This window comes from Rhinopithecus roxellana, chromosome 15 (assembly GCF_007565055.1).
Source record: "Rhinopithecus roxellana isolate Shanxi Qingling chromosome 15, ASM756505v1, whole genome shotgun sequence".
Classification (NCBI taxonomy): Eukaryota; Metazoa; Chordata; class Mammalia; order Primates; family Cercopithecidae; genus Rhinopithecus; species Rhinopithecus roxellana.
In genome coordinates this window covers 111,265,797-111,289,274 of record NC_044563.1, presented here as the reverse complement: position 1 = coordinate 111,289,274, position 23,478 = coordinate 111,265,797, and the positions used below count along the sequence as shown (strand labels likewise).

The following is a 23,478-nucleotide window of genomic DNA, read 5'->3' as shown; positions in this document are numbered from 1 at the left end:
ATTAGAGGCTGATTTTTTTCTCCCTTTTCTTTCAGTATTCCCCAAATCCTTTGGTAAAATAGCTTTACTTTTATTATAGAAATTTAATTTTTTTTAAAAAATGCCTAAAATCGTAACCAGCACTTGAAGCAAAAATAAAAGTATTAATTCTCAAATTGCTGTTCAGAATACTACTGTGTACCACAAAAAGGGATGCTCAAATAAGCCAGATAAATGTTAATTTATACAGGCCAGGTGTGGTGGCTCACATCTACAATCCCAGCACTTTGGGAGGCCGAGGCAGGCAGATCACCTGAGGCCAGGAGTTCAAGAACAGCCTGGCCGATACGGTGAAACCCCGTCTCTACTAAAAACAGAAAAATTAGCTGGGCGTGGTGGTGTGTGCCTGTAATCCCTGCTAACTGGAAGGCTGAGGCACAAGAATTGCTTGAATCCAGGAGGCAGAGTGAGACAGTGCCATGAGTGAGACAGTGCCACTGCACTCCAGTCTGGGTGACAGAGTCACACAGCACTTTGGGAGGCCAAGGCAGGAAGATCACAAGGTCAGGAGATCGAGACCGTCCTGGCTAACATGGTGAAACCCCATCACTACTAAAAACACAAAAAATTAGTCAGCCATGGTGGCGGGCGCCTGTAGTCCCAGCCACTCAGGAGGCTGAGGCAGGAGAACAGCGTGAACTCAGGAGGCGGAGCTTGCAGTTAGCTGAGATCGCGCCACTGCACTCCAGCCTGGGTGACAGCCAGACTATGTCTCAAAAAAAAAAAAGTTCATTTATATAACGTTTTGTTTTGCCTTTTTTCTAGAACATCCTGACATCTATAAATGGCAATACATATTGATAATATCCAAGCATAAAGAAGGAAGCATTGCCCCTATCACTTTTCTCCGTCACCCCCCGCCCCATTTTTTTTTAGTGGAATTAGTATTTCATGGAACAATTCAGTCAAAACACCAGTTTGGAAAAGTTTTTAAAAAGTCATCTGTTCAGATTTTTTAATTACCTAGGAGAAATAAACTCTTTTCTTTGGAATAAATTAGCTTGCACCACTGGTAAGCATTCACTTATTTAGAAAAAAGACATGTTGACTACTGTAATTCGAAATTAAAATAAAGATGCTTTCCTAACATATAAGAACTTTATGAATAGCTTGCTCAAGGAACTAAAGCTGGAAAAGTTTATAAGGGACTACTGGCTCTACCCATACATGAAACTACAGGCTCAGAAAGAACAGCAAATGGAAAAATCAGCAAATAATAAAGGTGGCATTTTCAAATCAGAACGGTGAATTATTCAATAAATGGTTTCAGAATAACTATAGTCATCTGTTAGAATAACTGTGAAATCAATTTTATCAAAATAAAGTTGAATTTCTACTTTACTCTTTCTGCCAAAATAAACTTGAGAGCTCAAAGACTTAAATGTTAAAAACAGAAACACAAGACAGAACTAGAGCAGAATATGGTGAAATGTATTTTTGCATAGGAAAAGCTCTTCAGAAGCTTTTTGGGAGGCCGAGGCAGGAGGATTCCTTGAGCTCAGGAGTTCTTCTGGACCAGCCTGGGCAACACGGCAGAACCCCGTCTCTACCCAAATACAAAAAAATAGCCAGGCGTGTGCCACACACCTGTAGTCCCACGTACTTGGGAAGCTGAGGTGGGAGGATCACTTGAGCCCGGGAGGGAGAAGTTGCAAGTGAACTGAGATTGCCGCCACTGCACTCCGGCCTGGGCGACAGAGCCAGACCCTGTCTTTAAAAAAAAAAAAAAAAAAAAGTCTTTAAAGAGTAAATTTACATGGTAAGTTAAAATTTGCACATGAGAAAAGTACCAAAATAAAAAAGACAAACATAAAAAAACCTCCAACATATGAATACTAAATTAAAAGCACAATCAATAAACCACCAGTGGTTCAAAAAGAAAATGCAGCCGGATGCAGAGGCTCACACCTGAAATCCCAGCACTTTGGGGTTGGGAGTGGGTAGGAGGATTGCTTGAGCCCAGGAGTTTGAGACTAACCTCGGCAATATGGCAAAACCTCATCTCTACAAAAAATACAAAGAATTAGTGGGGCATGGTGGCATGCACCTATGGTCCCACCTACTTGGGAGGCTGAAGTGGGAGGATCACCTGAGCCCTGGAGGGTGAGCCATGATCACACCACTACACTCCAACCTAGGTGATAGGGCGAGACTCTGTGTCAAAAAAAAATTTTTTAATAAAAACTTAAAACAAAAAATGGGCAAAGCATATGAATAGTTTATAATTAACTTTTTAAAGACTCAAAAGAAATGCAAATATTGGGCGGGCACGGTGGCTCATGCCTGTAATCCCAGCACTGAGGGAGGCTTAGGCAGGCGGATCACTAGGTCAGGAAAGCGAGACTATCCTGGCTAACATGGTGAAACCCTGTCTCCACCAAAAAATACAAAAAATTAGCCGGGTGTGGTGGCGGGCGCATGTAGTCCCATGCTACTTAGGAGGCTGAGGCAAGAGAATGGCGAGGCAAGAGAATGGCGTGAACCTGGGAGGCGGAGTTTACAGTGAGCCGAGATGGCACCACTGCACTCCAGCCTGGTCGACAGAGCGAGACTCTGTCTCAAAAAAAAAAAAAAAAAAAGGAAAAAAAGAAAAAAAGAAATGCAAATATAAACCAGAAAATAGAGATCTAACATCTAATAATTAAATTGCACTGGTGAGGGTAAGCAGCAAAAAATATTCTCATATTGTTAGCAAGGGCAAGTAGAAACTTATCAATGTGGCCAGGCGCGGTGGCTCATGCCTGAAATCCCAGCACTTTGGGAGGCTGAGGTGGGTGGATCACCTGAGGTCGGGAGTTCGAGATCAGCCCAACCAATATGGTGAAATCCTGCCTCTACTAAAAATACAAAAATTAGCCGGGAGTGGTGGCACACACCTGTAGTCCCAGCTACTCGGGAGGCTGAGACAGGAGAACTGCTTGAAGCCGGACGGCAGAGATTGCAGTGAGCCAAGATCACGCCACTGCATCCCACTCCAGCCTGGGTAACAGAGCAAGACTCCGTCTCAAAAAAAAAAAAAAAAAAAAAAAAAAAAAAAAAAGAAAGAAAGAAACTGATGAATGTTTAATATAAATGTCTGATTCTGAATTCCACTTCTAGTAACACCCTACTGCCCATGTACACAAAGATATATAATGAGAGTCAGCTACTAGACTGTAGTTACATAAGACTGAAAATAAATTAAATAACTACATATAGCCAGATAGGTGGTGCATGCCTGTAGTCCCAGCTACTCAAGAGGCTAAGGTGGAAAGATCACTTGACCCCAGGAGTTCAAGGCTGCAGTGAGCTATAATCACCCCACTGCACTCTACCCTGGGTAACAGAACAAAACCCCGTCTCTATTTGTCCAAATTAAATAAATATATATATACACAAAAGGACCAGCTAAATAAATTATGGAATTTGTAGTCGCTTAAAAAAAAAAACAAGGCATGGCAGGTAGCCACACGGAAAATAAAAAGTGATGCTGAGCAGGGAGACATGCAAACAACACATACACTTACTCTTCCATATACCCTTCTGGTTTGTTTGACTTTTTCTTATTCACCTGCGAAATATTCACTCAGGGCCTAATATGTGTCAGACATTGTAGTGGCCCTTGGGATACACAATAAAATAAAGAATTCTTTCAAACGGTTTACTTCTTGAAAATAAAAAAAAATTAAAAGAAATTTTAGGCCAGGCATGGTAGCTCATGCCTGTAATCCCAGCACTTTGAGAGGCCAAGGCATGAGGACCACTTGAGGCCAGAAGTTCAAGAGCAGCTGAGCAACACAGTGAGACCCTTGTCTCTACAAAAAATGTAAAAATTAGCCAGGCGTGGTGTTGTGTGCCTGCAGCCCTAGCTACTACAGAGGCTGAGGCAGGAGGACTGTTTGAGGCCAGAAGTTCAAGACCAGCCTGGGCAACACAGTGAGACTCTGTCTCTACCAAAACAAAACAAAACAAAACAAAACAAAAATAACTTAGCCAGGCATGGTGGCAGGCACCTGTAGTCCTAGCTACTCGGAAAGCTGAAGCAGGAAGATCTCTTGAGCCCAGGAGTTCAAGGTTGCAGTGAGTTAAGACTGCGCCACTGCACTCCAGCCTGGGTGACGGCAAGACACTGTAAAAGAAAAGAAAGAGGCCAGGCTTGGTGGCTCATGCCTGTAATCCCAGCACTTTGGGAGCCCGAGGCGGGCGGATTACGAGGTCAGGAGTTCGAGACCAGCCTGGCCAACATAGCAAAACCCCATCTCTAAAATACAAAAATTAGCCAGGCATGGTGGTGCGTGCCTATAGTCCCAGATACTCCGGAGGCTGAGGCAAGAAAATCGCTTGAAACCGGGAGGCAGAGGTTGCAGTGAGCCGAGATCACACCACTGCACTCCAGCCTGGGCAATAGAGCAAGACGTAATCTCAAAAAAAAAAAAAAAGGAAAGAAAGAAAGAAATTTTACGTAAACTAGAATTTCAGTCCTGAGATACCGACTATAAAATGATAACGATTAACTAAGAAGTAAAACTGATATGGGAACCAAAAAACAGTTCATCTATACTTGAACTGTTTTAGGTAATCAGTGATAACAAACACCCAAAATCACTCTGAATCATGGATTTGCTTTGGAAAAATGCCAGGGGATGGGGTAGACAAAGAATCCTACAAGGTATGAGTTGTCAATTTCTTTTAGCCTTTCAGTATCACTGAAGAATAAACCTGATATAATCTCAAATGTGTATACTAAAATTTATGGTCGTTTTTTCTCTTGGTATTAAGATTTGTGATTTTTGCCCTCTGAAAGAGGGAAAGGATTGTAGACAAGCAGAATCACTGCCAAGGTTTATTGCTATAATTGCTTTTACTCTTGGTAGTAAGGTCAATTTTACATTTAGAGAGCTATTTAAATTACTTTAGTGTTCACAGGTATTCTGGAGCTCAAGACCCACTTGCTGAAATTAACCTACCAAATCAGTCAGGTAAGCTATACCATATAATCTGTAAAAGAGAGAAACTCACAAGATAGAATCTGATATCCGACCAAGCATATCACAGTATAAGACGTATATGTGTCTCCTCAATACATCAAATGAGCCACCCCTTTAGTGATTCTCAATCCTGGCTCTGCATTAGAATTATCTAAGGGAAGGAGATTTTAAAAGATGTTCAAGCCTCACCCTCACTCAACTAAACCTGAATCTCTAGGAATGTACATACTATCAAAAAATTTTTAAAAACTTTTCAAGTAATTCTAACGTGTAGCAGTCGTAGTTGGAAACCATGGCTCATCGGGCACAGTGGCTCACACCTGTAATCCCAGCATTATGGGAGGCTAAGGTAGGTGGATCAGTTCAGGTCAGGAATTCAAGACCAGCCTGATCAACATGGTGACACCCCGTCTCTACTAAAAATACAAAAATTAGCAGGGCGTGATGGTACGCGCCTGTAGTCTCAGATACTCAGAAGGCTGAAGTGGGAGAATCGCTTGAACCTGGGAGGCAGAGGTTGCAGTGAGGTGAGATGGCGCCACAGCACTCCAGCCTGGGTGACAGAGTGAGACTCCGTCTCCAAACAAAACAAACAAACAACCCCCCCCCCACCCAAAAAAACACTATGGCTCTCTAGTTGCTCCTTTGGTGCCACAAAACCCTTCTGCAGTCTAGTGAAACCTACGAGCCTTTTCTCAGAATATTCTTAAATACATAAATTCTGAGGGATTTCCAAGGAAAAAGTTTGTGTGTATATGTGTATCGTTGCAGTGTGTGTGTGTGTGTGTGTGTGTGTGTGTGTGTGTGTGTGTGTTTTAAGAGACAGGCTCTCTCTACATTGCTGATCTACAGCTCCTGGGCTCCAGTGATCCTCCTGGCTCAGCCTCCCATGTAGCTGGGACTACAGGCATGTACCACAGCTCCTTGCTCCAAAGTTTTTTTTATAGTAATATATACTTAATACATCAAATAACAAGCTCTAGAGGCCAACTCACTACATTAGTGATGAGTGCTGCTGGTAACACTATTACCTCTGTAAATTCTGGCCTACATTTATAATAAAAGGGAATGTTCAATTTCGGTTAACGATTAGTGAGTCTTTTCCCCCATCTAATTTCATAGAACCCCTAAAATGCTATCCACATACCTGGGGAATTAGCAGAAGTATCAGTTACATCACTAAATGTTTTTTTCTGGCCTAGCTCCTCAGTAGTTAAATGTTCGTAACACAATCTATACATGCAATTCTCAATCAACTGCATTAATTAACAACGGAAGCTAACCAGAATGCTCAAGAGTATATCCAGCTAGTTTTGGTCACATTTGATTCTCACAATAAAAACCCTTTTAACATAACAGCTATGAACCAGTTGGGTAGCCAACGCTGAGAGTGTAGCATTTTTGTTTTCTGGCCTGGTTACCCTAACACTATTGGGCAAAGAAAAACTGAACAGTTTCGTAGTACCCAAAAGGAGAGAGACTGGGCCTCCATAAGGAATGAAGTTGTATTATTTCCTAAATCTGTTGCCAGAGCAGGTCACTTTAAGAAAACAGGCTGGGCACAGTGGCTCCCAGCACTTTAGAAGGCCGAGGTGGGCGGATCACTCAAGGTCACAAGTTCAAGACCAGCCTGGCCAAAATGGTGAAACCCCATCTCTACCAAAAATACAAAAATTGGCCAGGTATGGTGGCTCACGCCTGTAACCCCAGCACTTTAGGAGGCTGAGGCAGGTGTATCACCTGAGGTCAGGAGTTCAAGACCAGCCTGGCCAACATGGTGAAACCCTGTCTCTACTAAAAATACAAAATTAGCTGGGCATGGTGGTGCGTGCCTGTAGTCCCAGCTACTTGGGAGGCTGAGGCAAGAGAATTGCTTGAACCCAGGAGGCAAAGGTTGCAGTTAGCCGAGATCACGCCACTGCACCGCAGCCTGGGTGACAGAGCCAGACTCCATCTTGAAAACAAAACAAACAACAACAACAAAATTAACCAGGCGTGGTGGCAGGCCCCTGTAATCCCAGCTACTTGGGAAGCTGAGGGAGGAGAATCGCTTGAACTCGGGAGGCAGAGGTGGTAGTGAGCCAAGATCATATCACTGCACTCCAGCCTGGGCAACAGAGACTCTGTCTCAAACCAAAAAAAAAAAAGAAGAAGAGAAAACAGGGCAAGTTTCCAGTGCCCTTCTGTAACAAACTGCTTACTGTAGCAAGAACAGCTGTCCCATGCTTATGCACCCCAACAACTTATTACTATAAAAAACTATCAAAATCCAGTTTTGCTTTTGAAATAATAACCTATAATCCCAATATCATTCTTCAGGCAATGTTAACGGGGAAGAGGCAGGGGACCCCAAATCAAAGGAGTAGAGCAAAAACTGGACTAGTTATCAAGGCTCACATATTACTAAATGACTTAATTTTATTTTCTCTGTGAATAACACAACCATGTAAAACTGGTTAAAAGAAAGAAGGTAGGGGGGCCAGGCACAGTGGTTCACCCCTACAATCCCAGCACTTTGGGAGGCCGAGGCAGGTGGATCACTTGAGCTCAGGAGTTGGAGACCAGCCTGGCAATATTGCAAAACTCCGTCTCTACCAAAAAACACAAAAATTAGCTGGGTGTGGTGGCAGGTATCTGTAATCCCAGCTACTTGGGAGGATGAGGTGAGAGGATGGCTTGAGCCCAGGAGGTATTGGTTGCAGTGAACCAAGATCACACCACTGCACTCCAGCCTGGGCAACAGAGCCAGATCCTGTCTCCAAAAAAAAAAAAAAAAAAAGCCGGGCGCGGTGGCTCAAGCCTGTAAACCCAGCACTTTGGGAGGCCGAGACGGGTGGATCACGAGGTCAGGAGATCGAGACCATCCTGGCTAACACGGTGAAACCCCGTCTCTACTAAAAATACAAAAACTAGCCGGGCGAGGTGGCGGGCGCCTGTAGTCCCAGCTACTCGGGAGGCTGAGGCAGGAGAATGGTGTAAACCCGGGAGGCGGAGCTTGCAGTGAGCTGAGATCTGGCCACTGCACTCCAGTCCGGGCGACAGAGCGAGACTCCGCCTCAAAAAAAAAAAAAAAAAAAAAGTTTGAAAGTAGGGTAAGCATATCACGTATTTAACCTTTTATAATTTCTTTTTTAGCACTGGCTTGAGATGTGATTCACATGCATACAATTCACCCATCTGAAGTGTATTAACTCAATGGTTTTTATTTATGAATACATTCAAGTTTATAGAACCATCACAAATTTAAAACATTTTATCACCCCAAAGAGAAATCTGTACCTGTTAGCAATCCCTTCCATTTCCCTCCAATCCCTGAGCCCTAGGCAATTACTAATCTACTTTGTCTCTAGGGATGTGCCCATATTTAACGTAACCATACAGTATGTGTTTTTTTTGTTTCTAATTTTCTTTTTTCTTTGAGACAGGATCTCACTGTCACCCAGGCTCAAATACAATCACGGCCTACTGCAACCTCAACCTCCCGGGCTCAATCAATCCTCCCATCTAGACCTCCCAATAATGAACTACAGGCATGTGCCATCATGCCCAGCTAAATTTTATATTTATAGAGATGGGGTTTTGCCATATTGTCCAGGCTGGTCTCAAACTCCTGGGCTCAAGCAATCCACCTGCCTCGGCCTCTCAAAGTGTTGGGATTTCCGCCATGAGCTACCATGACTGGCCTTGTTTTTGGCTTTCAGTTAGCATGTTTTCAAAGTTCATGTTTTTGCATATATTAAGTACTTTTCTTTCGACAATATTCCATTATGTGCATATCCTACATTTAATTTATTTATGGACCTTGGATTGTTTCCAGTTTTGGCTATTACGAATAATGTTACCATGAACATTAGTGTATAAGATTTCTTTGTGGAGCTCAGTTTGTGTGTTTTCCATTTTCTTGGATATATACCTAGAAATGGAATTGCTAAGTAATGTGGTAACTCTATGTTTTACCTACTTAAGAACTAACAGACTTTAAAGGGGCATTTACATTTACATTTCCAGTGTATAAAGGGTTCCAATTTCTCCATATCCTTACCAACATTTGATATTTTTTTTTTATTACAGCCATCCTTATGGGTCTGAAATAATATCTCATTGTGGTTTTGATTTACATTTCTCTGATGGCTATCAAAGTAGAGCATCGTTTCATTTTCTTATTGGCCATTTGTACATCTTTGGAGAAATGTCTGTTCAAGTATTTTCTCCATTTAAAAACTGGACTTATCAGGAGTTTGAGACCAGCCTGGCCAACATGATGAAACCGCATCTCTACTAAAAATACAAAAAAAAAATTAGACAGGGACAGTGGCAGGCACCTGTAATCCCACCTACTCAGGAGGCTAAGGTGGGAGGATCCCTTGAGCCCGGGGGGCAGAGGTTCCACTGACCCAAGATTGTGCCACTACACTCCAGCCTGGGCGACAGAGGGAGACTACGTCTTGAAAAAATAAGAATAAATAAAACAAAAACTGGACTTATTATTATTACTTTTTAGAAGCATAGTTTAGCTATGTTGCTCAGGTTGGACTTGAACTCCTGGGTTCAATCAATGATCCTGCCTCAGCCTCCCAAATACCTGGGAATACAGGCGTGCACCACCGCACCTGGCTGGGTTTCTTCATTAATGAATTTTTACATGTTAGGGTTACAAATCCCTTATCAGACATGATTTACAAAAATTTTATCCTACTCTGTGGGTTGCCTTGCCACTTTCTATGTTTAACCTTCTGTTATGTGAAGCTAACTAACTCAGAGAAATAGAACTTATGATCTTGGCTTCACAGGCACCATGTACTATTCCAACTATTCTCAAACACTTTGCAAAGGATTGCTTTACACTCTTAAAAATTGAGGAGCCCGGGCCGGGCACATTGACTCACACCTGTAATCTCAGCACTTTGGGAGGCCAAGGTGGGTGGATCACAAGGTCAGAAGTTTGAGACCGGCCTAGCCAATTTGGTGAAACCCCATCTCTACTAAAAATACAAAAAATTAGCCGGGTGTGGTGGCACATGCCTGTAGTCCTAGCTACTTGGGAGGCTGAGGCAGGAGAATTGCTTGAACCCAAGAGGCGGAGGTTGCAGTGAGCTGAGATGGCGAAACTGCACTCCAGCCTGGGCGACAGAGTGAGACTCCATCTCCAAAAAATAAAAATAAAAATAAATACTAATAATAGAGGAGTCCAAAAGGATTATATTGCTTCTTACATTAGAAATTAAAACAGGCCGGGCATGGTGGCTCACGCCTGTAATCCCAGCACTTTGAGAGGCCGAGGCGGGCAGATCACAAGGTCAGGAGATGGAGACCATCCTGGCTAACACGGTGAAATCCCGTCTCTACTAAAAATACAAAAAATTAGCCGGGCGAGGTGGCAGGCGCCTGTAGTCCCAGCTACTTGGGAGGCTGAGGCAGGAAAATGGGGTGAACCCAGGAGGCGGAGCTTGCAGTGAGCCGAGATTGTGCCACGGCTACAGCCTGGGCTTCAGAGCAAGGACTCTGCCTCAAAAAAAAAAAAAAAAGAAAAAGAAAAAGAAATTAAAACAAAAAATTAAAGTATTTAATTCATTTAAAAATAATAAATTCCTTAAATAGCAATATAAATATTTTTTCAAAGGAAATTTTCCAAAATAAAAAAAAGTCAAAAGAATGGCACCATTTTACATTTCCATGATCTTTTTAAATGTCTGGCTGAATAGAAGACATTATCTGCTTCTTTCAATCAAACAAAACAATGTATCTGTTACAATATATTGTTTTAGATGAAAAACATGAAGAAATTTCAGCCTCACAGTTACGTAGTTGGAAAAGGGAGGAAAGACCATTTTTAATAGCCTTTACGTATAACTGCGGATAGGTGATGTAGCCTCTGGAAAGCCCTATGAGTTATGCTTTATTGAAACTCCTAACCACTTTCTTTCTATATGAGCTCGTAACTTTTATTAGGAGGTTGTTAATGGAAGGGTGGGATGTGAAGAAGTGACAGACGCTATCATGTTAATGACTGAAATAATAATATAATTTAAGGCTGGGCACGGTGGGTCACACCTGTAATCCCAGCACTTTGGGAGACTGCGGTGGGAGGAGTCCTTGAGGCCAGGAGGTTGAGGCTGTGGTGAGCTATGATCACGCCAGTACACTCCAGTCAGTGCACAACAGAACGAGACTTGGTCTCCAAAAATAATAATAATAATAATAACAGTAATAATAATAATCTAATTTCTTCCATTTATACTATGCAGGTAAAACGGACAAAAAAAAAAAGAGATAATTCTTTCTTCAAATAGCTACTTTCATGATAAACTAGAAGGGTGTTATACTAGCGGTCATGTTGAAATTAAGTTAAAGTAGGGATCATTAAAGTGATAACACAAAAGTATGACTAGAGGGGGAGAAAAATGGTAGACTGAAAGATTTAATATGTAAGCTTTTTACTATGACCAACAGAAAAAGCACAGCTGAGTCTCAACCAGGGTTTTATAATGAATATTTCTCACTAGGTTAATAACTAAATATATGGGGGTGGGGAGCAGGTGGGCAGCAAAAATCAGTAAAATACCATCCTCAAATATCTGCCATTTTTTCATCCACTTATTTATCAAGAATGTATTTTAGGCCGGGTGCGGTGGCTCAAGCCTGTAATCCCAGCACTTTGGGAGGCCGAGACGGGCGGATCACAAGGTCAGGAGATCGAGACCATCCTGGCTAACACGGTGAAACCCCGTCTCTACTAAAAATACAAAAAACTAGCCGGGCGAGGTGGCGGCGCCTGTAGTCCCAGCTACTCGGGAGGCTGAGGCAGGAGAATGGCGTGAACCCGGGAGGCAGAGCTTGTAGTGAGCTGAGATCTGGCCACTGCACTCCAGCCTGGGTGACAGAGCGAGACTCCGTCTCAAAAAAAAAAAAAAAAACAAAAAAAAAAAAAACAAAAAAACAACCAGGTATCATCTAACTCTGTGGTCTGCAAGCTTTTATTCACATAAAAACCACTGTGGCACCTGTTTCAAATGAAGAGTCTCAGCCCCACTTAACAGTTAGGTTTGAAATGAGAGTCTACGTATCTATACTTTTATAAAGCACCTAATCATGACACAAATGGGCCATGGGCTTCACTTTAAGAAATATGTACCACCTCATCTATCTGTTCCACAGATGTTTTCCAAATGTCATGTTTCATTAAAAATAAGGTGGCAACAAACTTGTCATTCCAAGTGAATTTTTTGCTAAACTATTAAGAAAACTAAATATACTATATATTTGAATTCTTAAGTCTCTCTCTGTGGTTAACTTTTTTTCAAAATTAAAAGTAGACCTGAGTAGTACTCTGTAAGACTTTTTTTTGAGATGGAGTCTCGCTCTGTCACCTAGGCTGGAGTGCAGGGGCTCTACCTTAGCTCACCGCAACCTCTGACTCCCGGGTTCAAGGGATTCTCCTGCCTCAGCCTCCCAAGTAGCTGGGATTACAGGTATGCACCACTACACTCAGCTAATTTTGTATTTTTAGTAGAGTTGGAGTTTCACCAGGCTGGCCAGGCTGGTCTTGAACTCCTGACCTCAAGTGATCTGCCAGCCTCAGCCTCCCAAAGTGCTGGGATTACAGACAGGTGTGAGCCACGGTGCCCTGCTGAGACTTGCATAGAGGAGTTAACTGATTCCATTCATATGCCTAGATAATAAAGTACTGTATGTGACAGGTGTCACACTGGGACCGGATATTAGGACCAGATGTCAGCTTAGCTCTGTGTTCCTTTACCAATGCAATCAAATCCTACTTCATGTTTGCTGTGAATGAAACTGAACATGTATCCTACAATACAAAACAAAAATAATCCCTCCAAATCGTCCATAGATTAAAAATCCAAACATACAAACAACTCGAAAACTTAAAAAAAGAGATCTTGGGCTGGATGTGGTGACTCACGCCTGTAATCCCAGCGCTTTGGAAGGCTGAGGCGGGCGGATCACGAGGTCAGAAGATCAAGACCATCCCGGCTGACATGGTGAAACCCTGTCTCTACTAAAAATACAAAAAATTAGCCGGACGTGAGGGCGTGGTGGCGGGCGCCTGTAGTCCCAGCTACTCAGGAGGCTGAGGTAGGAGAATGCCGTGAACCCGGGAGGCGGAGCTTGCAGTGAGCAGAGATAGCGCCACTGCACTCCAGCCTGGCAAAAGTGGGAGACTCGTCTCAAAAAAAATAAATACATAAAAATAAAATAAAATAAAGATCTTGGCTTAACATACTGCTTCAAATAATTATTACCATTATCTGCTTAGTAAACTTGCATATTCATCCCCTAGGAAACAAATAGCTACAAAATATAAATTAAAATTTTAACCGTTTGGAACTTAAAAGACGAGACTTCTATCAAATATGAGTAATCCAGATTTAATACACTAATTAAGTCAAACATTAGAAAAACATTAATTAGGACACACAGAAGCTTTGCCCTTCTGATTTTATCCAATATTTACTATGTATCCTAAGTTGTCCATTAATCTAAAAATAGTTTAAACAACTGCCAACTCAAATCCCTTTTTTAGCCCAATTCTCACACCATTACCAACTGTCCAACAAAACAAACAAAAAGACTCAAATTCACAAGTAGGTCCTATCTAAAGAGAAAGATTCAGAGACATGGTAGAAAAGCTTAAAATCACTGTCACCAAATTGAAGGTTTATTTTTAAAAAAAAGCTTAAAATCATTAATTTGTATGGGCAATTGTCCAATTAATAGGTAAAAACACCCAAATACAGATTTTGCCCTTCTGAAGGTCTATCTGGGATGTAAACGCCTACATTCCCTGAAATAATGTCAAAGGAATGCAATATCACCTAACACAGTACCTTTCTGCTGTATCTCTAAGAAAAACCCAATTTTCATTCTTTAAGCACAGAGGAATTTCTCTTAGGAACAACTGTCCCCAAACAGAATATTTGATATGCGCTAGTTTCCTAAGAAATATCAATAATAAAGATCAAATCAATTTGCCTAACCAAAACTGTTACACCAAACAAGTATCACTAAAAATAGGAGGAAGAAAACTAGGAAAGGTTGTTACAGAAAGATTTTGGAAAAAATAAGTCCAAAAACATACATTGTCCAACACACATAGTTGGCTCTTTCTCTGCCTCTTCAAACCCCCCTACACATATGCACCTTGACTAAAATTGGCAACTCTGTTACTTCTAAACAGCTTAAGAACTAACGGTTACCTAATGAAATAACCAGGTTTCAGTTTTCAACACTGTGGATGTTTCAACTTTTTCTTTCCTTATTAATAAGTATATAATAGGACAAATACTCTTCATATTTTCTAAATCTTCCCAAAATTATTTTTTACTCAAAACATGTATTTATGAGCCTAAATGCTCCTTTGTTAAGAACTACCGGCAATTAATTTGTGCTTCTTACAGTCATGTAGTTTTTCCAAGCTGAGGATCATTTGGCTTGTAATTTAGGCATTCCAAATTCTAGGACAGGTTATATATTGTTTAAAAGGTGAAATATGGCTGGACTCACACCTGTAATCCCAACAGTTTGGGAGGCTGAGGCAGAAGGATCACTTAAGTCCAGGAGCTCAAGACCAGCCTGGGAAACACAGTGAGACTTCCTCTCTACCTAAATAGTAAATAAATAAAAATTTGTAAACTAAACTATTATTTCTAAGAGTAGAGAAACAAAATTTTAGGGCCTTAAGGGTTCATATGAATTGATGAGGCCAAACACATACCTCTTCCTCCTCTTATCCAACAAAACTTTAAGAATCAACCACACACTGGAAACAGATTGAGAGAGAACCATCCACTCTTATGCCCCAAATATTACAATGCACCTGTCTTCCCAATAGTTTAAATTATTGGAGAAATTAGTAATGTACTGCATATATATAGCCTAAATGCAAACTTAATCCATTCATTTACTGAACACCTTTAAGCATCAAAATATTATTTCTTAGGTCTTTAAGACATAAAGATGAATAACGCCATCTCTTCAACTCAAGAAGCTCAAAACCCAATGGAAACTCTAAATAACAGCATATTAAATGCTGTAAGAGTAGTGCACAAGGTTAAATGGACCTAAGAAAGAGATCAAAAGGTGAATCAGGAATAAAAAAAAAAAAAAAAACCACCATGGGCCGGGCACAGTGGCTCACGCCTGCTATCCCAGCACTTTGGGAGGCCAAGGCGGGCAGATCACTTGAGGTCAGGCGTTCAAGACCAGCTTGGTCAACACGGTGAAACCCCATCTCTACTAAAAATACAAAAAAATTAGCTGGGCATTGTGGCGTGTGCTTGTAATCCCAGCTACCCAGGAGGCTGAGGCAGAATTGCTTGAACCTGGGAGGCGGAGGTTGCAGTGAGCTGAGATCGCACCACTGCACTTTAGCTTGGGCAACAGAGCAAGACTCCATCTCAAAAAAACAAAAAATAAACACACAAAAACAAAACCATGAAATAAATAATACAGCCATAATTCGACACAGAAATCCTATGTTTGGCAGGGGGATCAACCTATATGCAAATAGTTTTATCACCATTAAACTGGCAAAAACAATAAGCAAGGGGCTTCACAAGAGTATCCTTGAACACTATAAGGTCATTCCAACAGCTCTCTACATGCAAAATTGAACTTCCTTACTAGAGTTAAAAAACAAACAAACAAAAAAATCACAGCAATAAACCTTGCAGTGATTTTGCTTGTCTGCAATAATTTCCCTCTGTTAGGGGCACGAATCACAAATCTTAGCACCAAGAGAGAAATGACTATCCGTATATTTCAGTAACAAAGTTAAGAATCAGGTTTATTCTACAAACTTGAACTTCAGTGTTACTAAAAAGCTAAATCTACACCTGCATCTTGTAGGACTCTTTATCCACCCCATCCCTTGGCATTTTTCCAAAGCTAATCCATGATTCAGAGTGGTTTTAATTTTTTTCTTATTATTCTTTAGTTTCATTGAGTTTATTTTTCTCATCCATGATTTCAGGTCATTTTGGATACTCTCTTTTCCTCCAGATTTTGAATATTGTCTTAAACATTAAACAAGGTGCAGCTCATTCATATTTTCCATCAGTCACTCCTTAAGGTGTTATTTAATGGCTATTTTAGTTGAAGCTGAATACAGTATCTAGGATTTGCTTTGAAGTAATGGGGGTGGGAGAAGCAAATGAAGTCACAGAGGAAACAAGATTAGCCGTAAATTGAAGCTCTATGACAGGTACTTCATATATTATACTATTTTTCTTATATGTTTGAAATGTATTATTAAAAAGTTAAAGAAAAGGCTATAGGAAGATGACTTCCTTGTTGATAATCAGATGTCTAAATTGCCTTTCAGACTGAAGGAAAAGATATAGGAGCCACCAAAAAGGTTTGGACAAGTTGAGCGTGCAAAATAAAAACGGCTATCACTGATATTAACACACTAAGAGAAATCCATGAATCCATAGCGATACTTAATCTTCAGGGAGAAAAAAAGGTCTTTTTTGCAGAAAGTATGAGCCAGTAAACAGACACAGACCAACAGAATTGTGGATTTTAAAAACAAAACAAAACAAACCACCATTGCTACTTCCAATGTAATAGATGATTTAGTCATGATTTATCAATTGATAACTAGGTATAAGGTGATTAAAGAACATGGTATCAACTCACAGGATTATTAACTGCAAAGGGGAACATGACCCTTTTAACAATGAGAAGATCACCCTAAACCAAGTGATCAAACAGAACCATCCAACAGAACCCAGCAGAAGCGCCTGCTAATGTTAAGTATGCTATACAAAAATACTTAACCCAAATATCAAGGTTGAGTATAGACCTAACTGTAAAGTTTTCAGGAAATACAGAAGATGAAGGGACAAGTTAAATGACATCATCAACCCCAAACCAAAAGCAAGCAAATAAACAACAAAAAACAAATACACCCAGAGAAGCAGTGTAAGTGTCCTTGACTCCTCAAAGAGACAACAGCCCCAGGGGAGAAGCTGGACTACTTAAAGAGACAAAAGCAAATGATTCAATATGTAAATCTAGACTGATTCTGGTTAAAAATATATATATATATATTCTTGGGACAAGGGGGGAAATTTGAAGAAGGACTAGAGTTTAGAAATATTATTTTCTTGGGTGGGGAAATGGTATGGAGGTTATGTAACAACATTTTGCTCTTACTTATAGGAGAATGCTGAAATATTTGGTCTGCAAAGTGTCAACATGCTTTCAAACAAAAATGCATGGACCAGGCATGGTGGCTCGTGCCTGTCTGTAATCCCAACACAGGGAGACACTGAGATGGGCGAATCGCTTGATCCCAGGAGTTCTGAGACCAGGCTGGGCAACATGGCGAATTCCTGTCTCTACAAAAAAAACTACAAAAATTAGGCCGGGTGCGGTGGCTCACGCCTGTAATTCCAGCACTTTGGAAGGCAGAGGCAGGCGGATCACTTGAGGTCAGAAGTTCAAGACCAGCCTGGGCAACGTGGTGAAACCCGTCTCTACTTAAAATACAGAAATCAGCGGGGCATGGTGGCGGGCGCCTGTGATCCCAGCTACTCGGGAGGCTGAGGCAGGAGAATCGCTTGAACCCAGGAGGCGAAGGCTGCAATAAGGCGAGATCGCGCCCCTGCACTCCAGTCTGGGCGACAGGGCTTGAGGTTCCGTTTCAAAAAAAAAAAAAAATTAGCTGGGCATGGTGGCGCGCGCCTGTACTCCCAGCTACTCAGGAGGCTGAGGTGGGAGGCTGACAAAGCGCAGGGAGGTCGAAGCTACAGTAAGCTGTGAAGGCGTCACAGCACTCTAGCTTGAGTGACAGAGACCCTGTTCTCAATTAATCAGCATGGAGAGATAAAGCAAGTATGGCAAGGCTTTCAACTGTTGATTCCAGGTGAAGAGTTGTCCTACAGGTGTTCACTGCACTTTTCTTTCAGCTTTTCTCTATGTTCTAAACTTTGCACAATAAAACCCTTGGGGGAAATAATTTTTCTACAAATTTTCACCACCATCTGTCTGCCCCATGGAAACACCACAGTTCTAAAACATTCAAGAGGTCATGGTAACATTTCTGTGTCTTTGTAATTTTAGATAAATTCTAAGAATTAACAATGAATTTTGGAAACTTTCAATGAAACCTCAGTTAATAATCCTTCACTTTCAGATGACAAATACTAGATCAGAAAAGAAGTAAACAGTTTTGATACAGTAATTTTAAGACTTTGCATGCTCGGGCATGCTAACAGTATGTAAAATGTAAACAGTACGAAGATTTCTGGACTGAAACCAGTCCTCGAGCAAACACAAAACAATTTAGTCAAACTGCCGACAAAATGAAATCTACAGTCTTACAGACTATGCAATAGAACGCTCCTATTTTGCCTCATCTCTGTCAACCTTCAATAATATCTTCCACGTTATAAGCTAGGGAACTTGAAAAATGAAAATCTAAGTGCATGTCGTTGCTATGGCAATGGGAAATTTCAGGAAATTGAGACTGCAGGCTACCTAGCCTCCATTTTAGAAACTGTATTTATCTAAACACACCAGGACTTAGATCGAAAAACAAATTTAATGGCATATTTCAAAACTATTTAGCTTCCTCTCTCACACTAAAAGGTACTCTCCTACAAAATTCTGAATACAAAGGGCAAAAGAAACAAACCACACTAATCTAACCTAAAAGTCTGAATTTTTAAATATTTAGTTGTCACTCATATTTACTACTAAAACATGCTTTTATTTACAGTGGCCAAAACAGACTTCTCATTTTCAACTTATACCTGCAATGTTTATGTAGCTGGAAAAACGAAAATGAAATGTGACTAAAAGGGAGAAAAGGAAGAAAACGAAAGAAAGCCACAATATTCCCAAAACCACAGCATAACTTGCTTCTTTCTTCACTCGCTCTTTTAAATCTTAATTCTCCAGATTAGCTTTGTCTCAAATATTTCTCAAACTAGTAACCTATTTCTGGGTACACTACATTTGGCTGAGTGAAAGAAACACTGTCAAGTTTTTCTAAAACGGCGGGTGCGCGTTAAAATAATTCCTATCCACTCTAATACCAAAGCGATATCAAAAGGAAAGCATCCCATCTGGAGTAGTCCCATGAATCTAAATAGGACGCAGCAGCCTACCGGCTATTGTCTAAATCAAGTATTTACTCGTATTCGTGCCTAAGACAGGGAAGTAAAAAAAAATTAAATTTTAATCAGGTCTTGCTCCCCATTCCCACCACTCTTGTATATACCCTGTCCCCCGGGTTCACTAGACCCAATTCCTTCCTCAGGCGAACATGTCTGGAGCAGTCGGAGGAACAGACGTGGAGAAGAGGTCGCCACGAGGCCCCACCACTCTCCTGCCTCACCTGCTCCGTGGCTCCGTCTCCTGACATGGCCTCAGCTGATTACAACGTGCGCACTGACCGTCGATGGGAAGCTAGAAAAGAAAAATTAAACTAAAAACCACCCCCAAATCAGTAAAGTTACCCCCTGCCCAGCTGAGCCAGACCGCCAACACCAATCGCCACCGCCCACTCAGATATGAATTAAAATGGCTGCGCCCCTGCCGGCCGAGGAGGGGGGTGTGTGGCTTCCGCATTAACTTCCGGGGCAATGGGCGGGGCTCATTTCGCGTACTCGTTGGTTATTTCGAGCGTGCAGAAGGCAGCGAGAACCCGGGGCGGGCCCAATTCCTGGGCTGACGTCACTACCCCGGCCTGGAGAGGCTGTTGCTGAGCCGGCTCTAACCGGCTGGAAGGCGGGAATCTGTTTCGCCTGGAGGCTCGCGCGCTTTTTGGAATTCAGTTAAAAAGCTTTAGAGCCTGGCTCCTCACAGTTGAAGCCTGATTGCTAGTCAGCAATGCTAAGCGTTAAATGCCTCCTATATTTAGGGGATAAGGAATCCCTGAAGGTTTTCGCTGGTCTCACTTCCTGCTTTTTACTTTTCTTGGGGGTGGGAGGGATAGATCAAGCCCACGTTAATTTTTACTGCCGCCGTCTACTCTTATGTAGAAAGCTTTGAAGTCTGTGAGACCTAGATTTTCAGCTCAACATCTCAGCATGGTTCCTTGACTGCAAAGTGGATATGATTGTTTGGAGCCCAGACTGCTTGGATTTTAACGAAGATAAGTAATTCTGGGCAATTAAACTTCCTACCTCAGCTTTCTGGCCTATCGATGGGAATAATAGTACCTGCAACTGAAATAAATTATACATAGAAAGGTGTTAGGAACAGTATCTGGCATTAAGATTAAATGAGATTGGCCGGGCGCGGTGGCTCAAGCCTGTAATCCCAGCACTTTGGGAGGCCGAGACGGGCGGATCGCGAGGTCAGGAGATCGAGACCATCCTGGCTAACATGGTGAAACCCCCGTCTCTACTAAAAATACAAAAAACTAGCCGGGCGAGGTGGCGGGCGCCTGTAGTCCCAGCTACTCGGGAGGCTGAGGCAGGAGAATGGCGTGAACCCGGGAGGCGGAGCTTGCAGTGAGCTGAGATCCGGCCACTGCACTCCAGCCTGGGCGACAGAGCGAGACTCCGTCTCAAAAAAAAAAAAAAAAAAAATTAAATGAGATTGACCGGGCGTGGTGACCCACGTCTGTAATCCCAGCACTTTGGGAGGCCAAGACGAATGGATCAGGAGTTCTAGACGGGCGTGGTGGCTCACGCCTGTAATCGCAGCACTTTGGGAGGCCGGGGCGGGCGGATCATGAGGTGAGGAGATCGAGACCATCCTGCCTAACACCGTGAAAAAAAATTAAATGAGCTAAGTCTTCTGAAACTGCTCTTCCATTTAAGCGTCATTGTAAGATGTCTGCAAGCATTTCTCGCCTACAGGGGTTCGATGCCCCAAAGTAACCTGTTGAACTATTCCCAGACTCACCTTATTCTTTTAGATCTCCTTTCCTCTGCTCAAACTTACACTTACTCCCTTTCCACAGGCTGAAATCTTACCCTTAAAATAATCAGACACATGGGCAAAAGATGTGTATTAACAGATGTTCATTGCCCCATCCAGCAATGGAGGACTAGTTAAAAATATCACAAGATTTATCTCTGCAATGGAATGTCACGCAGCAAACCGATGCTAATGTACGATGACTGACAAAAGGCAACCACCGTATGAAATGAAGAAAAGCAGAATATGAAAGTGTTTTACGTATATATACTTACCAATTTAGCATCCCTAATCAAAAAATCCAAAATCTGAAATGCTCCAATGAGCATTTCCTTTGAGAGTCATGTCAGTGCTTAAAAAGTTAGATTTAGGAGCATTTTGAGTTTTGGAACATTTAGGATTTTTTTTTTTTTTCTCTTGAGGCAGAGTCTTAACTCTGTCGCCCAGGCCAGAGTGCAGTGGTGCGATCTCAGCTCACTGCACCCTCCGCCTCCCAGGTTCAAACGATTCTCCTGCCTCAGCCTCCTGAGTAGCTGGGATTACAGGCGCGCACCACCACGCTCGGCTAATTTTCTTTCTTTCTTTTTTCTTTTTTCTTTTTTTTTTTTTTTTGAGACAGAGTCTCACTCTGTAGCCCGGGCTGGAGTGCAGTGGCACTATCTTGGCTCACTGCAAGCTCCGCCTCCCGGGTTCAGGCCATTCTCCTGCCTCAGCCTCCCGAGTAGCTGGCACTACAGGCATTTTTAGTAGAGATGGGGTTTCACTGTGTTAGCCAGGATGGTCTTGATCTCCTGACCTCGTGAGCCGCCCACCTTGGCCTCCCAAAGTGCTGGGATTACAGGCCTGAGCCACGGTGCTCAGCCTAATTTTTGTATTTTTAGTAGAGATGGGGTTTCACCATGTTGGCCAAGCTGGTCTGAACTCCTGACCTCAAGTGATCCACCCAACTTGGCCTCCCCAAGTGCTGGGATTACAGGCGTGAGCCACCGTGCCTGGCCCAGACTTTTGAATTAGGAATACTCAACCTGTATATATCTTTTTTTTTTTTTTTGAGACTGAGTCTTGCTCTTTCACCCAGGCTGGAGTGCAGTGGCACAATCTCGGCTCAGTGCAACCTCTGCCTCCTGGGTTCAAGCAATTCTCGTGCCTCAGCCTCCTGAGTAGCTGGGATTACAGGCTCCCGCCACCAAGCCGGGCTAATTTTTGTATTTTCAGTCGAGACAGGATTTCACCATGTTGGCCAGCCTGGTCTCCAACTCCTGACCTCAGGTGATCCACCAGCTTTGGCCTCTCAAAGTGCTGGGATTACAGGCATGAGCCACCACGCCCGGCCTCAACCTGTATATAGCTTTAAAAAATTAAAAGTGGTTATATCTACATTGTGTGTCACATAAATTTACTCTTTTTATCTGTTTTCTGATTTTTCTTTATTGAACTGACATAAGAACAACAAAGTCTTAAAACAGTATTCATACTCTATCTTTCAGAGTTTGACTCAAATGCCATTTTTTACAGTTTTTTGTTTTGTTTTGTTTTGACAGGCTCCCCCTCTGTTGCCTAGGCTGGAGTGCAGTGGCGAGATCTTGGCTCACTGCAACCTCTGCCTCTCAGGTTCAAGCGATTCTCTAACTTCAGCCTCCTGAGTAGTTAGGATTATGGGCGCCTGCCCCCATCCCTGGCTAATTTTTGTATTTTTAGTAGAGACAGGGTTTCAGCATGTTCCCCAGGCTGGTCTTGAACTCCTGGACTCAAGCGATCCGCCTGCCTTGGTCTCCCAAAGTGTTGGGATTACAGGCGTAAGCTGTGGCGCCTGGCCCCCATGTTTTCCAGTGTTTTTAACGAATATGGAGATAAAAGTTTAAATAATAATACAATGAACACCTGTATACCTACCACCTTGATTAACATTTTGGTGTGTTTGCTTTATATGTATATATTTACATACATAGTTTTTTTGGCAGGGAGAGCCAGATTGTTTTTTATTTTTATTTTTCTGCCTAGAGTCTTTTAGTATTACAGTTTCAGGTTTTGTTCACAGAATAATATGAAAATAAATTACAGACATTGTGACTATCCCAAAATAGTCAATTTGTGTTTTCTGTGAATAATGACATTCTCCTCCATAGTCACATAACATAAGATATAAAGGGGCTGAGTGTGGTAGCTCATGCTTGTAATCCCAGCACTTTAGGAGGCCAAGGGGGAAAGATCACTTGAGCACCAAAGTTTGAGGCCAACCTGGGCAACATCACACGACCCCTCTACAAAAAAATTTAAAAATTAGCTGATTTTGGTGTCACATGCCTGTGGTCCCAGCTACTTGGGAAATGGGAGGATTATTTGAGCCCAGGAGTTAAAAGTTGCAGTGAGCTATGATCACACCACTTCTCTCCAGCCTGGGAAACAGAGAGAGACCCTGTTTCAAAAAATTTAAATTGATGATTAGAAAAAATTCATAAATAGGCCTGGTGCGGTGGCTCACACCTGTAATCCCAGCACTTTGGGAGGCCGAGGTGGGTGGATCACGAGGTCAGGAGATCGAGACCATCCTGGCTAACACAGTGAAACCCCA

General features: G+C 42.1%; 1 protein-coding gene across 1 annotated transcript in view; it reads right to left on the bottom strand.

Moving 5' to 3' along the window:
- The window catches only part of CSTF3 (cleavage stimulation factor subunit 3), a 78,974-nt gene extending 59,378 nt beyond the window's left edge, over positions 1-19,596 (bottom strand). Inside the window, exon 1 of the mRNA XM_010358347.1 lies at positions 19,375-19,596. Within this exon, the coding sequence (XP_010356649.1) occupies positions 19,375-19,401 (27 nt within the window). The 5' untranslated portion in view covers positions 19,402-19,596. The remainder of the gene's footprint in view (positions 1-19,374) is intronic.
- Positions 19,597-23,478: the final 3,882 nt, after the last annotated feature.